Source organism: Diorhabda sublineata, chromosome 4 (genome assembly GCF_026230105.1).
Source record: "Diorhabda sublineata isolate icDioSubl1.1 chromosome 4, icDioSubl1.1, whole genome shotgun sequence".
NCBI classification, from domain to species: domain Eukaryota; kingdom Metazoa; phylum Arthropoda; class Insecta; order Coleoptera; family Chrysomelidae; genus Diorhabda; species Diorhabda sublineata.
In genome coordinates, this window is record NC_079477.1 from 17,764,203 (window position 1) to 17,786,440 (window position 22,238).

The 22,238-nt window shown below is 32.9% G+C and overlaps 2 protein-coding genes across 3 annotated transcripts in view; both read right to left on the reverse strand.

Annotated features, from left to right (window-relative positions):
• The window catches only part of LOC130442920 (KH domain-containing, RNA-binding, signal transduction-associated protein 3-like), a 748,831-nt gene that overhangs the window by 713,496 nt on the left and 13,097 nt on the right, over positions 1-22,238 (reverse strand). The window lies entirely within an intron of this gene.
• Positions 14,360-16,301, reverse strand: LOC130443083 (piggyBac transposable element-derived protein 3-like). The gene is made up of 4 exons (XM_056777546.1): positions 16,270-16,301; positions 15,842-16,119; positions 15,234-15,761; positions 14,360-15,159 (listed from the first exon to the last, which is right to left on the reverse strand). The coding sequence occupies exons 1-4, from the start codon at positions 16,299-16,301 to the stop codon at positions 14,360-14,362; spliced, it is 1,638 nt and encodes a 545-aa protein (XP_056633524.1).

Below are 22,238 nucleotides of genomic sequence, written 5' to 3' on the forward strand. Positions count from 1 at the left end.
GTATTAAAATCTCCAATAATGATTCTTGGACTTGGTATCTGATTTAGTAAGTTTTCTAAGTCTTTGTATTCTATTGTGGAGTCGGGAGCAATGTATATATTACAGATGTAATAGGTTTTATGGCTGGTGAGTTTTACTACAAGGGCTTCGATATCTGAGTTTACATGGAAGTGATCTGCTTGTAAAGATTTGTTTATTAAAGTTACCACTCCTCCACTAGCACGTTTGGTATTATTACGAGTTTTGGAGAAGAATTGAAATTGACTGTTTAAATAGCTGCTATCTGGTTTAAGATTTGATTCTTGAAGGCATATGATGTCCGGGGAGTATTCTTTAATAATAACTTGTAGCATACCAAGTCGATGGTAGAAACCATCTATGTTCCATTGAAGAATTGAGTTGAATTTTGGACTAATTTGAGAGGGTTATGTGTGACAAATCAGTTGTTAGTAGATAAATCAGATTCAGAGTCAATTAAGTCTTGGCCAAGATGAGTAAATATCTTTTTTTAAGTTTGGTGATTCTCGTTTTTGTTGTCTTGTCATTTATGTAGGGATATACTTCGGATAACATAGTAGTAAGTGCAAGGAGGTCAGAAGTGAAATCTAGAGGTATATTTACAGGTTGGAGTGAGCCGGTTACATTATCTAGTAGTACAATTAATTGGTCGTAGTCCAGAATGAAAGGTGGCGAATGATTTTCGATGAACTCCTTGCAGGATATTGTTGATTGTTTCTTGCTCGATTTATTCTTTTTTGGTATTGGTTTTGGCTTAGGGAATAATTTTTCGGGCGTTATGTTATTATGGCTGTCGGGTGTGGGGGTGTCTTCCATAGGCCTTTTGTTTGTGATTTTGGGAATATCTGTTGCATCCGTTTCTGCTTCCATATTCGTTGAAGTTGCGGGCGTCTCTTGATTAAGTGAAGAGTTTTCTGTTGTTGGATAAGAAGTCAATTTTTGTGTATTGATGTTATTTGTTGACGAAGATGGTGGAAGAGTTTGGATTTGGGTTGTAAGAAGAATTTGGGAAGTCGAGAGCGGTTGAGTATTTGATGTTGAACTATATGTATTAGGTTCTGATTGGCTGGAGTTATTGATACATTATGACCATCAGCTTTGCATTTGTAGCATGTTAGTCCATCTTTTTGGAGGAATACTCGGTAGCTGGTTTGTTCGAATTCAATCAGTATGGAGTCTGGAAGCTGTTGCGTATAGGGGCTTACGTAAATCTGTCTTCTGAAGCTTAGGATGTGACTATACTCCGGTAATGTTGGAAAGTATGATTCTATCAGCCGGAGTTATGAGTCGACGAGCTACTAGTTTTTCGCCATGACGGTTATGGAGCCATAATTGTTCATGAAGTTGTCAACAACTGATTTGTTTGCCAAGTACATACAGACACGATTGTTCGAAAGCCTTGATGAAAAAATAATATTTTTTGGTTGAATGATTGATCCTAATGGGATAAGGTAGTCCTGTAATTTGGCATTGTTGATAGCGGAAAAAACGATTGCTTGTTGTTTGCTTGGAAAAACAGCTTGGTTAACTGCTGATGAATAGCTTTTGATGACTGTTGTAGGAGTGTCTGACTGTGTATTATTGATTGAAGACATCATTGATATTTGATTTTATTTGGCCGGAATTTGGAATATGGCCCTGGCCGCTATTTGTAAATAGTAGCATGCGAAATTGGTTTGTTGCTTTTATAGGTGAAGTACTAATCGAATTGACTGTGTTTATGATGTGTAATTCACTAAGTTTAGATAGCTTGGAGAACAATATAAGTAAGGTAAACTTACAGTTTCTGAAACTACTTCTCACTGGACAAAACTGCGTTAATGGTCCGCCACTGGTGAAAACCAGATTCTTTTACTATTCACAACACCGTAAAAACTGGTATATATTCAATTGCCCATCTAGACGACCGGTAAACAATCGATGTTCACTCGTTGACAGCCCAAATAGGAATCCAACTAAATAAGTGATTGATCCTCATTTTCTTGTATTTGATTGTACGAGCCGGAGTAGTCAACTTCCTCTTTCAATAAAATTCTATTGGTTGCGCTTGCCCCCGTTAGAGGGTTGTTGTAATTTGATTGGAAACCAGCAAATAAAATGCCCTCTCGAAAAATGTGTGTGATAATTTGAATTATTTGAAATTTTCTACAGGCTCGAAATATGAAGGATTACTTGCTATAATGCATATATGTGCCTCAGTATGTGCTTTAACACAGTAACTTTGAATTGAAAAATGTGATAATTGAATAATCTCTCTCTCGAAGAACTCAAGTGGTCAAAATTGGAACTAGCCATAGCAGGAAGTAGTTTTAATTGAAAAATAAAATATTATAGGAGAGAGCTGGAAGCTTAATGAAAAGGTAATAACAGAGGAGACAAACCAATGTTTTAAGGAAGAAAACAAGTTAAGAATTGGTTCACTTTTGATTCTGAATAACTGGCAGATGGAAAGAAATATTCCACATAACTTATAAATGTCAATGAAATAGAGCAAAAAACACTAAAATGAAATTTGAAAAGGGAAGGAAACAGATTAAAAGATTTTACACAGCAAAAATAGTTCTATCTTAAAGTAAAACGAACTATAAAATATGAAAATAATACGCAGAAATTGAAGAATTAAAAATGTCGAATGCCCTCTGAGCTTTTTATAAATCAGAGAGCACAAAAATATGCATAGTACATACAGTACATACATGATAAAAACGGTAGAAATGGGAATAACACTGAAACAAAAAATCATAATGATCAAAAATATATATTATGACATAGAAGAAGCGCCAGAATATTGATATATTATTACACCATATACAAAAAAGGAAACTCAAGCAAATGCAACAAATTATCGAAGATTCAAAATAAAGTTTGAGGACACTCACAGGAACTACAGATGTGAGCTTTATATTCAGAAAAATAACAAAAAACTGATCAGAGAAGACGAATAAATACACTTGTGGTTTATATATCCTGAAAAACGAGTGGAGCAAGGATATATACTAATGGGAAATATTAAAATATCGTAGATTCTATTCGCAGCTAACATGATTATATATTTCTAGAAGATAAGAAATAATAATAATCCAAAAGAAGAAGACACATAATATAAAATTAGAAGAATCAAAAATAGATCAGGTAAAAGCTTCGACATGACAATAACAGAAGATGGATGATTGAAACTCGAGATAAACGAGAAGAATGAAGCAGCTGAAAAATTATTCAACATATTTTTAAGACAGATATTAGTCAAAAAGGAGATACCAAAATAAATAAAAAGAGGAATATATAAAAATAGACAGCACGGAAAAAAAGCAGAATAGAAAGTACACAAATAACATTTCTAAGAAAAAAAGGTACGTCAAAATGAGAAATAAAATTGTAAGAGAAAATATGAACCCAATTCAAAATCGAATTAGTGAAACCAAGGCCATGTCGTGAGAATGGGAGAAGAACAATTAATACGAAATGTATAAGAAAAACGAAATTAAAAAAAGGGAAAGGACCGGGAAGGAGTTGAAAGAAGAAATATAAATGACACAGGAAAAACAATAAGTAAGATGGAAGAAAATGTAATGAAAGACACAGGATAAGAAAGAATGGAAACATATAAGGAGAAAGGAGCCTACGTAATGACTCCAACAAGACTTACACCTGAAAAGCTAGGAGAACATTAGGATTAAGTAATAATAAACGATCTAAACATTAAGAAATATGATTGAATTAGGGACAAAACACGGAAAGAAGTCTAGAGTATTCAGAACTAGATATATAATGATACAAGTAATTTATGATGTAGAAACTATTAAGTAATCTAGGAAATTAGTAATTCATGTTACTATTAAGAATACAAATTTCTCGTTTGAATAGTGATAAAAATTTCATGAATCACTGGTCATTGATTTTAATGAATATCATCCAGTGAAATAAATTATTAGTATTATTTGTTGCACAATATATACTTGCACTACTACGAGCTTATTAATTCAGTTGATATTGCAATGAACAACAATAGTAGTTATAATATGTTAATATGAAAATTGTATTATCGTCCATTTTCTTTGAGTTTATTATTTTATGTATTATTGGTCCAATTTTCAGACCACTCTGATCTATATGGAAACATATATTCCAATTTACTGGCATCCATATTAATACCATTTGAGAATGGTTCGTAAAATTCCGTTTAGCAATTATTTGAATGCATATGAAATAAATTCCATAAATACTCTGGACAAATATTTGCGCTCTATTTGTAGAATGTTTATTGATTTGACGATATATGAAGCTAACGACGACTATCTGTAGGAATAACAACCGTTGCTAGTGTACTTCCCAATCCAATAAATGATTACGCTGTGGGAATGTGAACATGCATGTTAAATTAGATTTGTTCATTATTTATATAGTGTATCATATCTTTTAGATGCTATATAACGTTACCAGCTCTTAACTAATTATAAACCTTTCTTTAAATTGTCCAATGTCTATCCATCCAACTACGAAGAGCCAGTTAAATACAAACTTAAAATTCGAATTAGGAACTTAAAGCTGTTTATATATGGAATAATATGATTGTTGATAATCAAAGGTAGTTGACATATGTGTTTATTCGTAAAATTTATTAGCACCTTTTCGTTTTACATAAATCTAATGACCTAGCTACTCATCAAAGCATTTATCTAATGCTTGTTGTAATCTTTCATTAGCCTCTTGTTTCCTCAGATGCCAGCACACATATCTCGCCCGAACAAGCACTTATTATTTGTCTTGTTATTCATCTTCATATGTTCTTCATATGTTTTTTCAAAAAGTTTCGATTCACAGATATTCACAAATAATCTGGGAGAGAATCATAATGATCTGTTCTATTTTATAGACACGTGTTGTCTTTGTTGCATTTGATAAATAAACTACTTTCACTACTGCTTTTTTGAGCAGAAATGAGCAGAGTAATTATTAATTTTCTCTATTGGTAGTTGATAACTATGTTCTTTTTAAGTTTATGTTTATCTTTATTTTGTCGGTTTGTTCTTTTGGTGTTTTTGGCTTTATTTTTTGCTGGCAGGACTCCACCTAATTCTGTTCAATTTGGTTGCGAGGTATTTTCCAAATGATTGTCAAACACAAGTTCTTTTTTAATGTTAACTTCTAGTGCAGTCTTCACTTTCTCTTCTTAAAGGCAGATTATAATTTTTGACTTTTTCTTTTTGTTGCACTCTACAAAGAATAGTTAGTTTACTACTTACTTGAACATTACATTGGTGTGCGGTATTATAAATAAATAAATAGATAAACATGGCTAACGCAAGCTGGAAACGTCTGGTAAAAATAGCGAATTGGTAGAAAGACTCAAAGTGGTATATAACGAATTTGATCCAGAGACTTGCTATTCAGAGACGAGTCTTTCACCTTGATATATTGAGAATATTTCGACATTGAAAAACGATATTTCTGTCAATATGGAGGACAAGATTTCTTCTATGGAGAAATATTTCTGTTAATATTGACGAGAAGATTTTGACTATGAAGAACGGTCTTTATAATTTGGAAACGAAATTTTGCCGGCTAATATTGACGAGACGATGCAAACTATGAAGAACAATATTTTTGCTAGTATGGATAAGAAGATTTCGATTATTTATTAAAAATTGACAATGCTACCGTGACCAGAAGATGTTCTACTGGAAGAAAAGAAGATCGAACGAATGAAATCCTGCAATTCACATACACTGCTCAAGACCGAAGATTGCAGTTTCACACGAGTCAAGGCCCCAACGTGTGACGGTAAGACGTCTTGGACCAATTACGTTAAACAATTTGAAACAGCTGCTATATTGAATTATTGGTCCAATAAATAATAGGCAGTGAACTTGACAATTGCATTGCGAGGAGACGCCTTAGATGTACTCCAGACGATACCTCTTGAAGGAACTGATGAAGAAGAAGTTGAACATGCGATATGGTCACGAACATTTATAATACCTGTATCAATCGCAGTTCAAGAACCGAAGGCAGAAGCGTGACGAATTTCAAAAGTACGAGGTAGACATTGCCCGACTTGTCCGATTCGTTTATCCACCGGAATCAGAGATCATGATGGAATGTTTGGGCATTTAGGCGTTTACTGATGGCCTGCGCGACCATGATATGCAGAGGACGCTTCGATTAATACATCCCTTAGTAGACGGAATGACTGTTGCTCCTGGATATGAACCAGCCGCGATGGCTTTATATATCGAGAAGGTGACGAGGACAAACTGGACCAGATCGTCAACTTGTTGATTCATATAATTTGCAAGAAGACGAGAAAAAGCAAATTTTGGAATTGTAGTAACCCAGGGCATGCGCACAGATCCTGAAAGCTCCTGGAACTTCCACAAACAAGACTATCCAGTCAAAAGGTAAACTAGAACGGGTCGGCTATGAGGGGGTAGCACCGACATAGGATCATCCCAAAGACCCTCTCATACTGATATGTAACCAGCTGGGAATAGAGAAGACCAGGAAGACATCATTACATCCAACAATCAGATGGAATGATCGTGAGAATGAATAGGACCATTGCCAGATACCTCTCCATGTAATTCACAGCCACCAGACAGATTTCCAATGGCTTATCGATCGGCTATTAATGAGCCCACCGGAAAAACACCTGCAAAAATGCTGTTTGGACGTGAAATGAGTTTTCCTTGTGACCTAGAATTTGGTTGTCGAGCAGGAGAAGACCTAGCGGGAGAAGATTAAGTGATTCAATTGAGAAGGAAAATGGACGACTTAGACGAATTGGTTTGCTCGAATCTTTATGTTGCAAGCGACAGAATGAAAAAAAAAACGATATGACAAGGAAGCCATAGACGGCGGTTCAAAGAGGCACAATCCAACGAGGCGAAAGGAATTTTCTCCAAAATTACAGAAATCATGGGAAGGTCTATACTTAATCGAGAAAAGGGTCATTTATTTCATCTATCGCATAAGCAAGATCCCCAATGGAAAAACTGAAGTAGACCACCATAATAGACTAGCGCCGTTCGAAGAAGATCATGACCTACAGAAAGGAATGAACCATTTTCGAGAAGTGCCTGACCCTGCCTTAGAATAATTTATGGGCGCGTACGGATATACTGGCAAAACTAGATATGGAGTCACTACAGAACAACAGCAAGATCAAAATCATCAGTACCTGGCGAAGACGTTGCCCTGTTATTTCCATATGACCAGAAAGTAATCCAGGCCTGGCTATCCATGATTTCTAGGAGGAATTTCCATATAAGAAGAGGGTAATGTTACGAGACATAGATTGTGAAGCCGGTCCTATACAATACAAAGTTGTTCGTTCCGTGTTTACAAACTAAAATCAACAGGGTAACACCTCAACTGATATTTCAATTTATTTGTACAGAGAAAAAGAGTATAATGCAAATTTCTCACATTTCTGCATAAGATTATCATGTAGTATGTGAATAATTCTATATTTTATGTTTAGCTAAACGTAAAATATAAACGTTAAAAATAGAACTACACAATTCCCTCCCTAAAAGGATAAGTGGTAGTTCCAAAGGGCTGGCAATTTTTAGCAATACAAAAGTAGATGTTATTCCTACAATTCAATTACCACCACTTTTCCCAGAGTATCCTTGCTGTAGAGAAGCTGCTTGTTCTTGGACACTTTGAAAAGCTTTGGGTACTTTCCCGCTTGATGTTTCGTCCGAATTTGGCATTCTATCATATAATTTGAACTACCACGTTGTGTAAATGCGAACAAGATGTGAGGTGATATATCGGCCAGGCCAGACTTACTAGATTTTAGTTTAAGCTCTGTATATTCATCAGGAGTTAAAATCCTGTCCGCCTTTCTCAAAATCACAAAGGTTCACTAAAAACAAAACAGTAGAAGATGCTTCACATTAACTGGAATTTCATTGAAATAGTTCAGTAGCATTGATCATCTTTGTTTATGCTTGCGTCACCTATAACTTTGTGGAACTTTTTTGTTCGCCTTGGGTGTATCATTGTCTCAGCAGCTACATTTCCTCTACCATTGTCACTCAAACCCTTGTCTTTCAGTTAGGTCGACAGACTTTCGCAAGCTGAACACACATCAACTTGTGGTCTTCCAAATCAGTAAGCAAAGTTTTCTTTGAAGTATTTGTTGCAGAGACTATATTTTACTTTGTTCTTCAGATTAGGTTTGTCTAAAATAAACATTGCATGCATTTTTGCCACATCTAACCTAGTGTTAAAATTTGTTTTAGATTTTACCCGTAATGGTAAATATCAAATTTCTCAATGTGCTATTCTCACACAAAAGTTACCTGGAGTGTTTCCAATTCTAAATTTTTCCCTCGTCTCTACAGAGCTTTTGTGAAAGACAAAACATTTATTTATTATTTTGATTCTATTATAAGAAATTCCAATCACTTCCAAGAATTTACCTCTACAAATTTGCGGTTTTGAGTCTACGGTTCACAAGCCTAACTTCCACTGTAGCTTGAAGGTACGTGACTTGGGTGTTATTTTTCAAAGAGTAAAATGTTTCCTATAGCTCTCGTCTTATTCCATATGTGTTTCGAATAACATTTCAAATTGCATTTACATTGTACATCATTCAGCGGGGCTTTGCTTAGACTTCTTTCCTTTGTACGAGAGGTACTGCAGTTCTTTGAGCCTAGCATTGCGATTAATGTTCCGTTTGTATTTTTCTTCATGTTTAACTTCACGCCTACGCTACGATTAGGTTCATCATCTGAATCATCAGACATAGCTTAAGAACTATATATATATATATATATATATGTATATATATGTAATATATTTAATAGTTCTGTTAAGAAGAGAATAACACTATTGCTTCTCTTCTGTTAGTATATCATAAATTTGTGGTCTACCAGATCGTTTTATATCAATAGTTACTATGAGTTTTCCAACATACAAAAAAGCTCTCTCAAATAAGTTCTTTCATTAGAAATGAGCTCTGCATTAGGAATATTGTGCCTGTTACTGTATTACAACGTACAATTTATTGTTGAAGCACTTAGACGTTCGGCACAACAATTTAACAAATTATCGATTGAAAAAATTGTTTTAAATTTTCAAAAGGTACTAATACTTTCAAATAATACAGAGTAACGTCTAAAATTAGAAAAAATGTCAAATTAGACGAACCTACGAGAACTTTAGATAATTAAACAACTATCGAGACGTGAAGATTGAATTTTCAAAATCAATATTTACTGATTTAATTTAATGAAGTCAGTTGCCAAAACTACAATGAGTATTATTGAATAGGTTTTTTCAGTACTTTTGGAAACAGGAATTCATTTATATAATTATATATTATATAATCATTGGTCACAATGAATATATGGTACCTTTCGTTACTAATAGGAATATCTACAAGCCTTAATATTCATTATCAAAGTTACACTAGTTCATGTGTAATGATAAGTGAATAAAGAAAGATGACTTTTGAACAACACTGTATACATTTTCAGACACCCAGAAGATTATAACAACTCAACAGAATATAATTTTGCATTTAATGTCAATTAATCAAATAATTGGGACATCCACTACATAGTGTACCTCTTCAATTAAATTGTAGTGCTGTTTCAACAACAAAGTAAGTGAACAGAAAATGATTGTTGTAGTAGTTTCGAATTGGTCTCAAGTTACATATTCCGAAACTTTGATAAATGAGTGTCTTGTTATACAATGTATCCCTTCGAAATTATCTGCAGTGAATACATATTGGTACAATTAGATATTGAAATATGGAATGTGATTAGTTTTGGATTTTATCGAGAATAGATTATATGAAACTTTTAATAAACTTACTTTGTCTTTCTTGAATTGTTTTTCTAATCGTCCTCGCGATTTTTTGTGTTTATATAGGATATTTTTATACAATAAATCTATTTGGCTCTAATTTTACATTACATATGAAATTAACTTCATATAAAGCAAAATATCATACAGATTATCGTTTTTGTCACACCTATTTCTAATCAAACGCAATTGGAACTCATCAATTTCAGTCGATGCATCATTAAAAGAGAGAAGAATGGATAGGAGAGAAAGTGATACATTTCTTAACAGTTTTTCAGTCTCTGGAAAAGTTTCTTAACAGACACACATATGAGAACTGATACTTTCGCTCCTTCCATCACATACAAACATTGAAATCAGCAAACATATAATTAATTTTCAAAATGTTTACAACGTAAATGTTCTTTATCTTTTGGAAGCATCCAGTAATCTTTGGAGGCCAAATCTGGAAAGTTTCGGCTATGGCAATGGCGGTCTTCTGACTGGGTAAATTATCCTGATGCAAGAAAAATTTAGTGCAATTTGGCAATCGCGTTTGACGTTCACTACATAACGTAATTTTCGAACTCAATTGATATATTGAATATAATAATCTACTAAAATTACGCCTTCAGCATTAATATGGTAAAAAATAAATAAATAAAGCGTGACAAATAAAAAAATATGTAATTATAGGATTATAGAAATTCCAAGATCCTTGAAACAAAGACGAATGCAGATAAGAGAATTCATAGAAATGGTGCACAATAAAGGAACGATTATAAAAGACCTAAATAATTTGAGAAAAATTTATAATTCCCATAAAATTTTATTGTAAGTGTGCTTCTTTTTTAAATATGGAAAACTTTCAGTAGAATTGGAACAAACATAATTTAACATTGATTGAATAGATGATTTTCTCATTTAAGTATATAATTATACAAATTATAAATATCAGATTATATTTTTACTAAGACATGAATTAGGTGGAAAAGTGAAAAATGTTGTCTTTAAAAAAATCTAAGAGAACTAAAATAAACTCGTTACATATAGCTTCGAAAACACCTACAGAACAATAGTAGCGACATATAGTAACCCATAAAGATAACGGGAGTGGATGTTTTGGAGGAAAGCAGAATGATCTTTTATCTATAAAAACGAGGAAAGGAGCGCGGGTCACTTTGTAGTATGTTTTGAGTCCGTACTGCAACGTTTCAAAGATCAGTCTATTATTATAATGGGTATTGCTTTCATAGTCGCCGAAGCAGAGTGAGTGGGAGTGCTACGTAGAGCTAATTACATTCAATATGTTGTTAATGAAATGGTGTAACATCACGATTAACCCCATGAAATTATGAATATGATAATTAAATTTGCAACGTATTGCAATGAAAGAAGAACATTAGCAACGATTTGTAATGAAAGAATTTTATTACCATGGAATAATGCTATAATTTACGTTTTAGAAGATATTTACCCATTCAAAAATTATATTTTCTAGTGGATAAAGTTATTAAAGACAAACTTTCAAATTGTTTATTAGGTCTATATATCACTCCGTTAGGAGGAGTGATATATATACCTTAAATTGGAATTTCTATCTGCCAATAATTTCTTACTTACTTACTAATTTCTAGTTCGTTATCAAAAAACAAACCATTTAATAAAATAAATTTTACGACAAGAAAAAGTCCCAGACTTAATCCAAAATCACTGATCTAAACGGATAAAATAAATAAATTATGCCAATGCACTTCAATTTTTGCTGCCTCTAAATACTTTTAGCTTGATAATAGTTTTATAAATAATTTCTCAATATGACGAATACTTCAGAACTCCTCAATGACATCCTTTATCAACACCTCATTTTGCATTTAATTGACAAACCTGAACATAAAATTTTGTTCTAGGAAACAAATTACGTTGAAGGATAAATGTATTAAATTCAAGAATAGTGTGAAGTAATTCCAAAAAATCCCAATCTGCTGCTACCATTCAGTTGAAAATTAAATATAGGGACATAAACCAAAAAAAAGTTTTAACTCGTAAAAGTGTTCGTAAGAAACCTCAAAAAATGAGTAGTGAGGTCTGGCCCCGGAGAAAGAAAAAGATTGATGAGTTAAATTACAAGGGGTTGGAATCTGTAGGATCTGGATACACGAAAAAGGAGAAAACGCTTTTCTTTTCAGGAGTCGGGAGAAGGACAAAGACATTGTTGAAAAACGAGTAGTTAACCTGCCGTTTTTTATATTTTGTAGTACGGTTTCAGTAAGGTTAATAATGATTTCTCGTCGAAAAAATTTGAGGAATGTAAAAGCACAAATTTAAAACTTTTTCATACAATTAACAAAATAGTACTATCAATATTGCCTTTGGAGTTATATGACATCGTCCTTGGTGTCTTATTTTCATTGTTAGTAGATATTGATGGAACCACTGAATATTGAGAAACATTAGGAACTCAAAATTTTTGCACAAACTGTTCATCTTCAGCCAATTTTCTTATTTGCTACTTAGAAAAGCTCTTTGGAGCTCTTGACATTATTACTTCCTGATAGACTCGTAACTCTTCGTAACTAAATCAACAATATCTTGTAAAGACACCCAGTTATTCAAAAGGACCGCTCTCAAACGGAATTTGATAAATCGATAGAGATTCTATTATTCAAGCCTATATGCCAATATTCTGGCATTTATTTTTACAAACCCAAATCTTTAACCAAGCCATTCAGTTCACACGAATTTACGAGGTGTTATTATTCCTGAAAATTTGATGGTATATCTTCAACTATGTTTAAGTATTTAAAAAAATTTCTATGTTAGAAATTGAAGATCATGAAGTGGATGTATACTTGCCACTGGGCAAAGGAAGTACACTCTACGGGGTACAGATCACGCTGCTGATGACTAATGTAAATATTTTATTATATGTTATTTTTTCATCATCATTTGAGAAATTCTAGTGTATAATAAACAATATTGACAACATTGATCCAACTACATAGTTATAACTATTAATAATTTATGAAATATTAATTCCAGAAATAAATTGTTAAGAATTATTATTGTTATTAAGTTTCTGATGATCTTCAGAAATTAATTTTAATATAAAAAACTCCAATACTTTGTTTCAATATTTTTTTTGTATTCTGAGGAAACGAATCAAACAGAAAGATGTCTTTCAAATAAAGTCTTCCTTTAATTTACTCGGAAAACTGCCTTAGGGGATTATCAAAATTATTTTTCTCTTTCTTGAAACCCGTTTTAAGTGGATTGGACTAAACTGCATTTACTTTCATACTTCCAGTACAGTTTACAGGAAATAGACAAAGTAATGAGTAATATTTTTGATGACTTTTATTTTAATATGATTAATATGATCAACACAATTTGCATAAATATCAATACTGAAACAGAATTGTATAGAAATTGTTCAGTTACAAGTTAGAGATGCATAAAAAGGTGTATGATAAAATGAGGGCAATTAAGATACAAAACTTTTAGTTTCATTGCAAAATATATCTGATACTGTTGGAGAATAAAGTTGTTCAGTTCATGAAAATAATGAAATGTGAGATACGAAATGAATTCATCTGTTACTTAATTATATTGATTAAATACTTCGAAAAAAACTGGTAAATCTCGAATTAATAAATTTATACCAAAAGTGATCGAATAATATCAAATTACTTCTTCATTTTGAACGCTTCTCATGAGAGTAAAATTTATTTTCACTGAATATAATTCAATAATGCGGTTTCAAACTGATGGTTAAGTGGCGACAATCACACAGAACTATCTCAACAAGACATTACAAATAATGTAAAACAATAGAGAGCGTTAGTATCTGCCACATAATGGTCTAAGAGAATTTCACTCCAATACCTAGAGGTAAAATTAAGTTTCTGTATCAGTTGTTCTCTAAATTACCATTCGAGTGAAACGTGAAATATAGACATTACATTATTCATTTATAAATTTATTTTATAGTGTTATAATGGATATTTAATGAATTGATACTTTGTCTACTATTTACCTGAACTAAAGTTGATCCACTAAAATTACCATTAGTTAAAAGAAAAATCTCAACGTTTCATACAAATTAAAACTAGTCTGATACCTCTTCTCCACCTCACACCCATTTATAACAATCATTATAAGGTCACATTGTATATAGAGACACAAGTCTGAATCTATCAAAGCGTATTTACACTAGAATCTTGAACAGAAGAAATAAATATCTCAGTATCAAGACAGATTGTGTCCAGATACGCGCAGTGATTAACCCAGATATGCCTGAAATTTTTTTTGTTTTTATTTTGTTCTTTCTTATTGTAAGTAGTTGTTTTTATGTCTCTGAAACATAATCATTTGGAAATTTTCGATTCCCATCTGTAGTTTTTTCAAAAATGACTGTCCTTTTAGAAGGACTGTAGGCACTTGAATACTATAATTTTATTTTCTATAAAAGTAAAATTTTATTTAAAACAAAGTAACATAAATTTATTCAAAAAATGTATAGAAAAAAAATAAAGTTTGATTAGATTTCTTTCACATGGTAAGGCTTAAAACATACAACATGTAATGCAGCATCACACTTCTCACACTTGGTGGAGACTTTTTTGTGGCACATGCGACACCTGGTTTGCTTCCCTTGTGTCACAATTAAGTGATCAACACGATCATATCTCATCTGACAGTTATGTGATTGTGACAACTTCGATCTCTTCGCAAATTTTCGTTGGTTTCCTTCTAAAATGGTCATGACTATTCTCCTTCGAAATCCTGGATGATCCAGTTTTCCATTTTGTTCCCTGTGAAGTTGCCATGCATTTTGAACCGCAAGATCTAACATGTGAAATATAAGAGGAATGTACCACTTCTTTCCTCTCAAACCTATTCTGTAGAGACTTATATTTTGATCTGCCCTGTCAACGCCTCCCATATATTTGTTATAAGTAAATATATTATGAGGTTGGTCTACCTTAATTTTCTTTTTTTCTTTGAGAGAATAACGACTAACTGAATGAGTAGGGTGAACAGGCAAGGCATTGGATGCTAAAGTGACAACGTTATTGTCATGCCATTTAACAACTACAGTGTTTTCTTCGTTAGTTTTGTATTCAATAAAACCTCTACTTTTTTTCTTGAACTGGGATTTATTTGCCAGTGGACATTTTGACGTGCGATTTTCTCTTATGGTTCCTGTTATCTTCAAATTTCTTCTAGTCATTTCACTCAGAAGTGGTATAGTCGTAAAGAAATTGTCGCAAAAAATGTGATAGGGAAAGCTTTGAATAGAATTGATTATGTCGGTATATTGCAGAATCACAGATGGTCCTAAACCCAGTTCCTTATAACAGGGCTTTATTTCTGATTTGGCACCTTGGTACGGCTCTACCCAAATAACATACCCTTTGCTGGTACAACCTGTCCACAGCCATGGCGACCATAATAAGGCACCATGGCTTCATCCACACTGTGATTTTCAGTTACTGGTGCATACTGTTGGAATAAACTGTTCATTTTATTTATCAATAATCGTACTTTGGCAAATCTGTCTGTCTTGTCTAAATTCGTGTTATCACAGCAATGTAAATTACTGAAAATATACTCAAAACGATCTCTAGATAACGAATTTATAACAAGCTGATTTTGCGTGTCAGAAGAATTTTCCCAATACATTCTACGTCTGGGTAATTTTTGATAACCAGACAGTAGTAGGATGGCGAAAAAATTTTTCATTTCTTCTTTTGTTATGTTTCTAACCCTATTTTTGCTTGTAGCGTACATATTAGAAAAGTAGACAAATAAATCTATAACTTCGTCACCCCAAAATAACGAAAACAATTCAATAACCGAATTTTCATTTTGAACAATTTGTGGTTTTGGAACTTCTATATTATTAGGTGTAAGTCTTGGTTTCTCCAAGCATAATTTTTCTTCACATATATATGTTGGGAGTTTTTCAGAAGACGTTTTACATCCGACAATGGCAGATTTTCTTCATTATCATCACTACCTGAATCGCTTGGTAAAGAAATATTAACATCTTCTTCAACATTAGGTTCAAAAATTTCTGCCTCGGCTAGAAGTTGCGATCCAGGCAAATTGTTAATATCTAAATGATCTTCATCGCCTGAATCTTCATCAGTAACTTCCTCGCAAGAATTTTTGGGCGGCATAATTGTAAGCGATATTTCGTCATCAACTTCATTGTGATCATCTTCTTCAATGATTTGCAATAGTTCATTCAGAGTGAGACCCCTGTAAAAGAATATCGGTTTGCCTACTGTCCTTCTAGAAGTACACATGATTTTTCTGATACTGATTGATTAAAAACGGTTCTTTTTATAAGCAAGCTGCATCAGCTAAAACCTGAAACATACATTTACATGCATGTTCAACGAAAACTAAAAATAGAATAAAACAAAGTCCTCAAAAACTTACCCAACTAAGCGGAAAGGTAAAGGTTCGTCCATCACAAATTGTTTTACCACGTGCTCAATAAAACAATAAACTTCCACTGATTTTGTAAAAGAAATTTCAAGAATAATGTTTGGGGTGACATTTGGTCAAGCGACATCTAGATTCAAATAACTGTATCTCAAAAAATTTAACAAAGATTCCTGTAATATTCAGTGTCCTTTTGGTAGGACAGTAGGCAAATCTGAGATAAATAATTGCCTTTAAAATAGTTGCACCCAAGAAATCCTAGCAAATTAGCACACATTGTTAGGTAAGGTTCATTTAAATAAAACATAATTTCAAAGATACAACTACAAATTGTCTCAAAAATTGTTATCCTAATATGTCGTAAAGGGTTTTATAAATAGACACTGATAGGCCAATTTCAGTTAAGTACATTAGGTAAGAGGTAAAATTATCATGAGGAGCTCAAATGAATATAATATTCTGATTTTTATTCACTTGAAATAACTTCTTTATGGTTTGTAGATTAAAAAATCTATGGTATTAATAGAGGAGTGATGGTCAGACCGTGCAATAACCGAGCTATACGGTAGGTCTATTGAAATATCTCAGCCAGGCTCATAATTTTTGAGAATCATCAAAGATGTATGAGGTTTAAAGCATTATCATGCTGTAACGTAACGGTTGCTCTACTGACCAATTTCGTAGATTCTTTCGAATTTCTTCTGTGATTTTGTCAATTGTTGGCAGTATTACACTGAATTAACCCTTTCAGAATTTCATAATATATAATTTCTTCCATGTCCCACAATACAAATAGTACCATATTATGGACGCTTAGTCCTTTGTGAGCTTTCACTTCGCTTCGACCACGATACTTTGCTTTAAAGTACTTCTATTGTCCATTTTCAATCTTCTAAAAAATGATTTCCTCCTATCGCGTTTTAATGTTTTTTGTCAATATACGGGGTGACCCATTAGTGTGTGGAAGTACAATAACTTACTTAAGATTAAATATACTAAAAAAATAATTAAATACAAGTTGTTATATTTGCACAGATACAAATTTCTACAATATTTTGAGGTATAAGCGTGACAACATGAAATAAAGTTTTTTTAAATAGGATACCCTGTAGATTTGTTAACCATCAAATTCAGTGTAAATTTCTACATCTACAGCCCTATCTTTTCTTTTCCCAGAAATTCTGACGTTGCCAAGTTGGAGCGAAAAATATGAAGATTTGACGAAAATTGATGCACTATAAATGCTGCTAGTAACCGTTATCAAGTACCTAAACTTGTTTGGTAAGAACGAAGGTAAAGAATGGCTAAAATGTCTGAACAGAGTAGAAGTTTCGTTTGGGGTTCGGGGTGTTTTTTAGATAAGCATTAATCCAAGGGATTTCAATTAGCAAAAACTTTTTTTTGAATGGAACATCCAATATATTATTTTACCATCATATAAAACTCTTTTATCCCTTCAAATTGTGTCTTATAATGTACACTCTTAAATTGACTGTCTTTAAGAAAATTGCATTTTTAGTTTATGATTTAAAAATATTCACTTTTTTAACAAGTAAACACTGAATGTGACGTTTAAAATACTTCTACTTACTAGTTTTTGTGACAAAATCAAACCAGTATTTTTATACCTGTAACTGTAATAAAATAAATACAGTATCTACAAAACTAAATTGAGCAAACATCACCTTACCAACAATGAAATCAAAATATCATTCAATATGTGAATTTGCCATTTTCACAGTTTAAGACAGAATGATTAGTTATTATCTAGACGTATTACAAAGAACGAGGAAGCAATTTAGATCATGAATTTTCTGATACAAGAATTGACAGATATGATTTTTGTACTGGGTGTTAGTGATAAGAACTGTTTACTCGCACAAAAGACAGCCAAGAAAAGAGACATTGGAAAATTTGCTTCAACCATTTACCAGAACTGGTAGTGTAGCTTACGAAAAAGCAAAAGGTTGAAGAATGTAATGTCACAGGACGACAAGATGACCGTAGTGCTAAAAGTTACGGAAGATCCTGATATCTCGACACAGGAAATATCAAAACAAACTGAGAAGTCGTACCGTCTTCTATCTAAAAATTCTATCTAAGAACAAAATGGGGCTCAAATTCAGCAAAACCGAGATTTCTTCAATTTTGTATTATTTGCCGATGAAGCAACATTTCATAAAAATGGGTCTGTTAATAGATACAATTTCCATTATTATACAACAAATCAACCGCATTGTATACGGACTATCAGTCAAACAAGGAGGTCATTGAATGTATGGGGTGGAATAATTAGGAATCATGTCATAGGCCCATATTTCTTTGACGGAACTGTTAATGGGCAAGTTTATTTAAATTTGTTACAAAACGAAATACCCCAACTACTTCAGCAATTACCTGCTCAAGATAGGCGGCGAATGTGATACCTACATGACGGTGTACCAGTTTACCATACCCAACTGATCACATTTAAATAATTAATTTCCCGGATGATTGATAGGTAGAGGAGGACCCCATAAATGGCCACCTCGTTCACCGGACATGGCAAAAATGGATATTTTTTGGTGCGGTTACGTTAAAGAACAGTGTACAAAACACCCGCGACTAGTAAGGAAGACATGAGGAATAGAATTGAGAAGGCTTTCCGAACTGCTAATATCAATATGTTACATCGTGCTATAGTCTATTTTCCGTCCAGTTCGGCTCAATTTCTGTGTCGATCATAGGTGTAGGTCTTAAAATAGTATTGTTTGTAATATTAAAATTTCAAGTAATTGCGTATGAGAATTAGGAAAAGTATGTTTTCTGGTCTGAAGTGTCAATATCGAAAAATTGTGTAGGGATTACTTAGGTAGAAGATTATACAGTTACGTTTTGCGTTTAACAGGTACCGTTTAACCTTCTATTAGTGCCTCTGCCTAATTCCAACCCTATTTCAGATTCGACTTAACTATGTGCCGTAAGGGCAATGGAGCCTTACCCAAAATTTTTAGACCTTTATAAGTATATTTGTTTAGTTTAACGTATCAGTATTTGCTGTTAAGCCGTAAATAGTGTTCACAGTATTATAAGATTTGTAATAAAATGGCGACATTTACACAAACGTAAAGATATTCCAGTAATTCTCCACTATTAATGAATGAAAAACTTATTATTTCAAATGTACACGATTGCATAAAATACGAAATTTACTGTACAAGAAACTGTCGACCGATGTTCCCGAATTACTGAAGTTGGAAAGTCCACCGTTTTTAAATTATTGCGGGGGAGAAAGATAGCAGGCCAAGTGGAATCTCCCAAGAAAAGTCCACGCAGACCAGTAAAAGTCATTGATGAAGACACCAAAAGTGTAATTCGAAGAAAAGTTCATTCTTTTCATTTTAAAAAAGAAATACCAACTTTAGATGGAGCTTGGCTAGGATGATAGTGTTCTGTTGATAACTAAAAAACTTTCATTGACCATTTTGAGAAATATGGATTGTGCTTGGGAAAAACATAACCGTAAAGAACTTTTACTGGAAACCGATGAAATTGTTTGCTGGCGACGAAACTACTTAAGAAGTATAAAGCAGTACAGAACAGAACAGAAGAAAATATTTTATCTTTTTGAGACGTGGATTAATGAAGGTTCAGTACCAAAATGTGGCAATTCAAAAATATAAGCTGTGCTATCATGGAAGGCCTGCCAACGGTTATTAAGGTGCCTTCAGGTAAAGGGAAAAGAAATAATCGTCCATATTGGAAGCATAGAGGTATTTTTAAAAGAAGGTTTGCTAACCTTTCAGTCGTGTTATACGGGAGATTACCACGAGGACATGGATTCGGATGTTTTTGGTTAGGCTATTTTGGTGAAATGATAAAATATTATTCGGCTGATTCAGTAGTAGTTATGGATAACGCAATTTATCATTCTCGATGCATAGAGAAGACTCCAACTTCATCTTGGAGAAAACAAGGAATTAATGACTGGTTAACCACCAAAAGTATAGAATTTGAAGATAATTTGATAAAAAAAGAACTATTAGCTATAGCAAATTTACACAAACTCGTTTTATGAAATACGCCGTGGAAGACATAGCAGAAAAACAAAGTGTAACTGTGCTGCGCACACCGCTATATCATTGCTAACTAAATCCTATAGAGCTTATATGGGCGCACAGTAAAAGAATTGGTAGCAAGACACAACACGACATTCAAAATGAAAGACTTTAAGCCATTAAAGAGGTGACGCCAGAGAACTGGCGAAAAGCAGTCCAGCATGTCATTAAAGAAGAGAAGATGTGGGATCTTGACTACTTGATCGATCGGACCGTCAACCCGTTAATTATAAAGTCAAGAGGAGATGACAGCTCCTTAGATGACGAGGAAAATTATGATTTCGTAGAATGTTGAATAAAAAATAAGTATACCTAATATTATGTACATAAGGGGCCATCCATAAAGTACGTCACACGTTAAAGGGGAGGGAGGGTATCACCGAAGTGTGACATCGTGGGACAAGGGGCATGGGGGGGTCAATAGTTTTGTGACGTCACATGCTGAAATTTAAAATACTAAAACGCAAAGTTTGGATGTGAATTGAAAATTTAAAAATTTTATTAAATTTGGACTTTATGTTGATTTTATTAAATTATTATTCAATAAAAATAAGTAAAAATTGAGAATTAAAATGAAATTCGTTCCTTTTTACGAGTATTCTACCAGCACGCCTTTGGAACACTATTTTCAGTGTTTGTGGATGCATAACAATAGTCTTAACCCATATAATTGACCCCAGCCCGGGTGGTACTACCTGCACTTCTTAAAAAGAAAGAATTTTACAATGAAATCAATACCAAACTATGAAAGTGTTTCAAATATTCGTTGGATCACTCTGTGGTCCCTTTGCATACCTAATGAGGTTTTATTACTCTACACCTTTCTGAAATGAACTATAGTAGAGCTTTTGAAGATTGCATACATTATTGTATGTTATGGTGGTAATTTGAACATTTAATAAAATAGTTATTCCTTTGTTATTTATTTTTGTTCAATTTGTTTATTTTGAGTTTTGTAGATACCCTATTTATTTTATTACAGTTTGTGAAGTTATAAAAATACTGGTTTGATTTTGTCACAAAAACTAGTAAGTAGAAGTATTTTAAACGTCACATTCAGTGTTTACGTGTTAAAAAGGTGAATATTTTTAAATCATAAACTAAAAATGCAATTTTCTTAAAAACAGTCAATTTAAGAGTGTACATTATGAAACACAATTTGAAGGAAAGAGTTTTATAAGATGGTAAAATAATATACTGGATTTAAAAAAAGAAGTTTCTGCTAATTGAAATCTCCTGAATTAATGCTTATCTAGAAAACACCCCAAACGAAACTCGTACTGTGTTCAGACATTTCAGTCATCCTTTACTTTCGTACTTACCAAACAAGTTTAGTCACTTCTCACTAATAACGTTTACTGGACAGCATTTATAGTGCACCAATTTTCGTCAAATCTTCATATTTTTCTCTCCAACTTGGCAACGTCACAATTTATGGGAAAAGAAAAGATAGGGCTGTAGATGCAGTATTTTACGCTAAAGTTGATGGTGAAGAAATCTACAGGGTATCCTATTTAAAGAAACTTCACTTCATGTTGTGACGCTTATGCTGAACACCCTGTATACTTCAATATATTATAAAAATGTGTATCGGTGCAAATATAACAACTTTTATTTAAAATTTTTTTTGTATATTTTATCTTTTAAGTTATTGCATTTCCACACGCTAATGGGCCACCATGTACTCGTATAGTTGTTATAACATTGTTCAATTGCCGGGAATCGTGCTCTTGTACCTATAACGGTACTTATTCAATAAATAAATTTCTATTCTGGTAAGCTTCAGCATTATAATTATTTATTATGAACTGCGCATAGAGTACTTTTGACTACCTAAGAAACCTAATCTGATTTTCCAAAGTACAC

Coding starts and splice junctions, on each gene's coding strand:
- LOC130443083 (XM_056777546.1), bottom strand. CDS start 16,301: ATGGACGAACCTTTACCTTTCCGCTTAGTTGG. Junction 16,120..16,269: donor TTACCTTTCCGCTTAGTTGG/GTAAGTTTTTGA, acceptor GTGTACTTCTAG/AAGGACAGTAGGCAAACCGA. Junction 15,160..15,233: donor ACAGGTTGTACCAGCAAAGG/GTATGTTATTTG, acceptor AACTGGGTTTAG/GACCATCTGTGATTCTGCAA.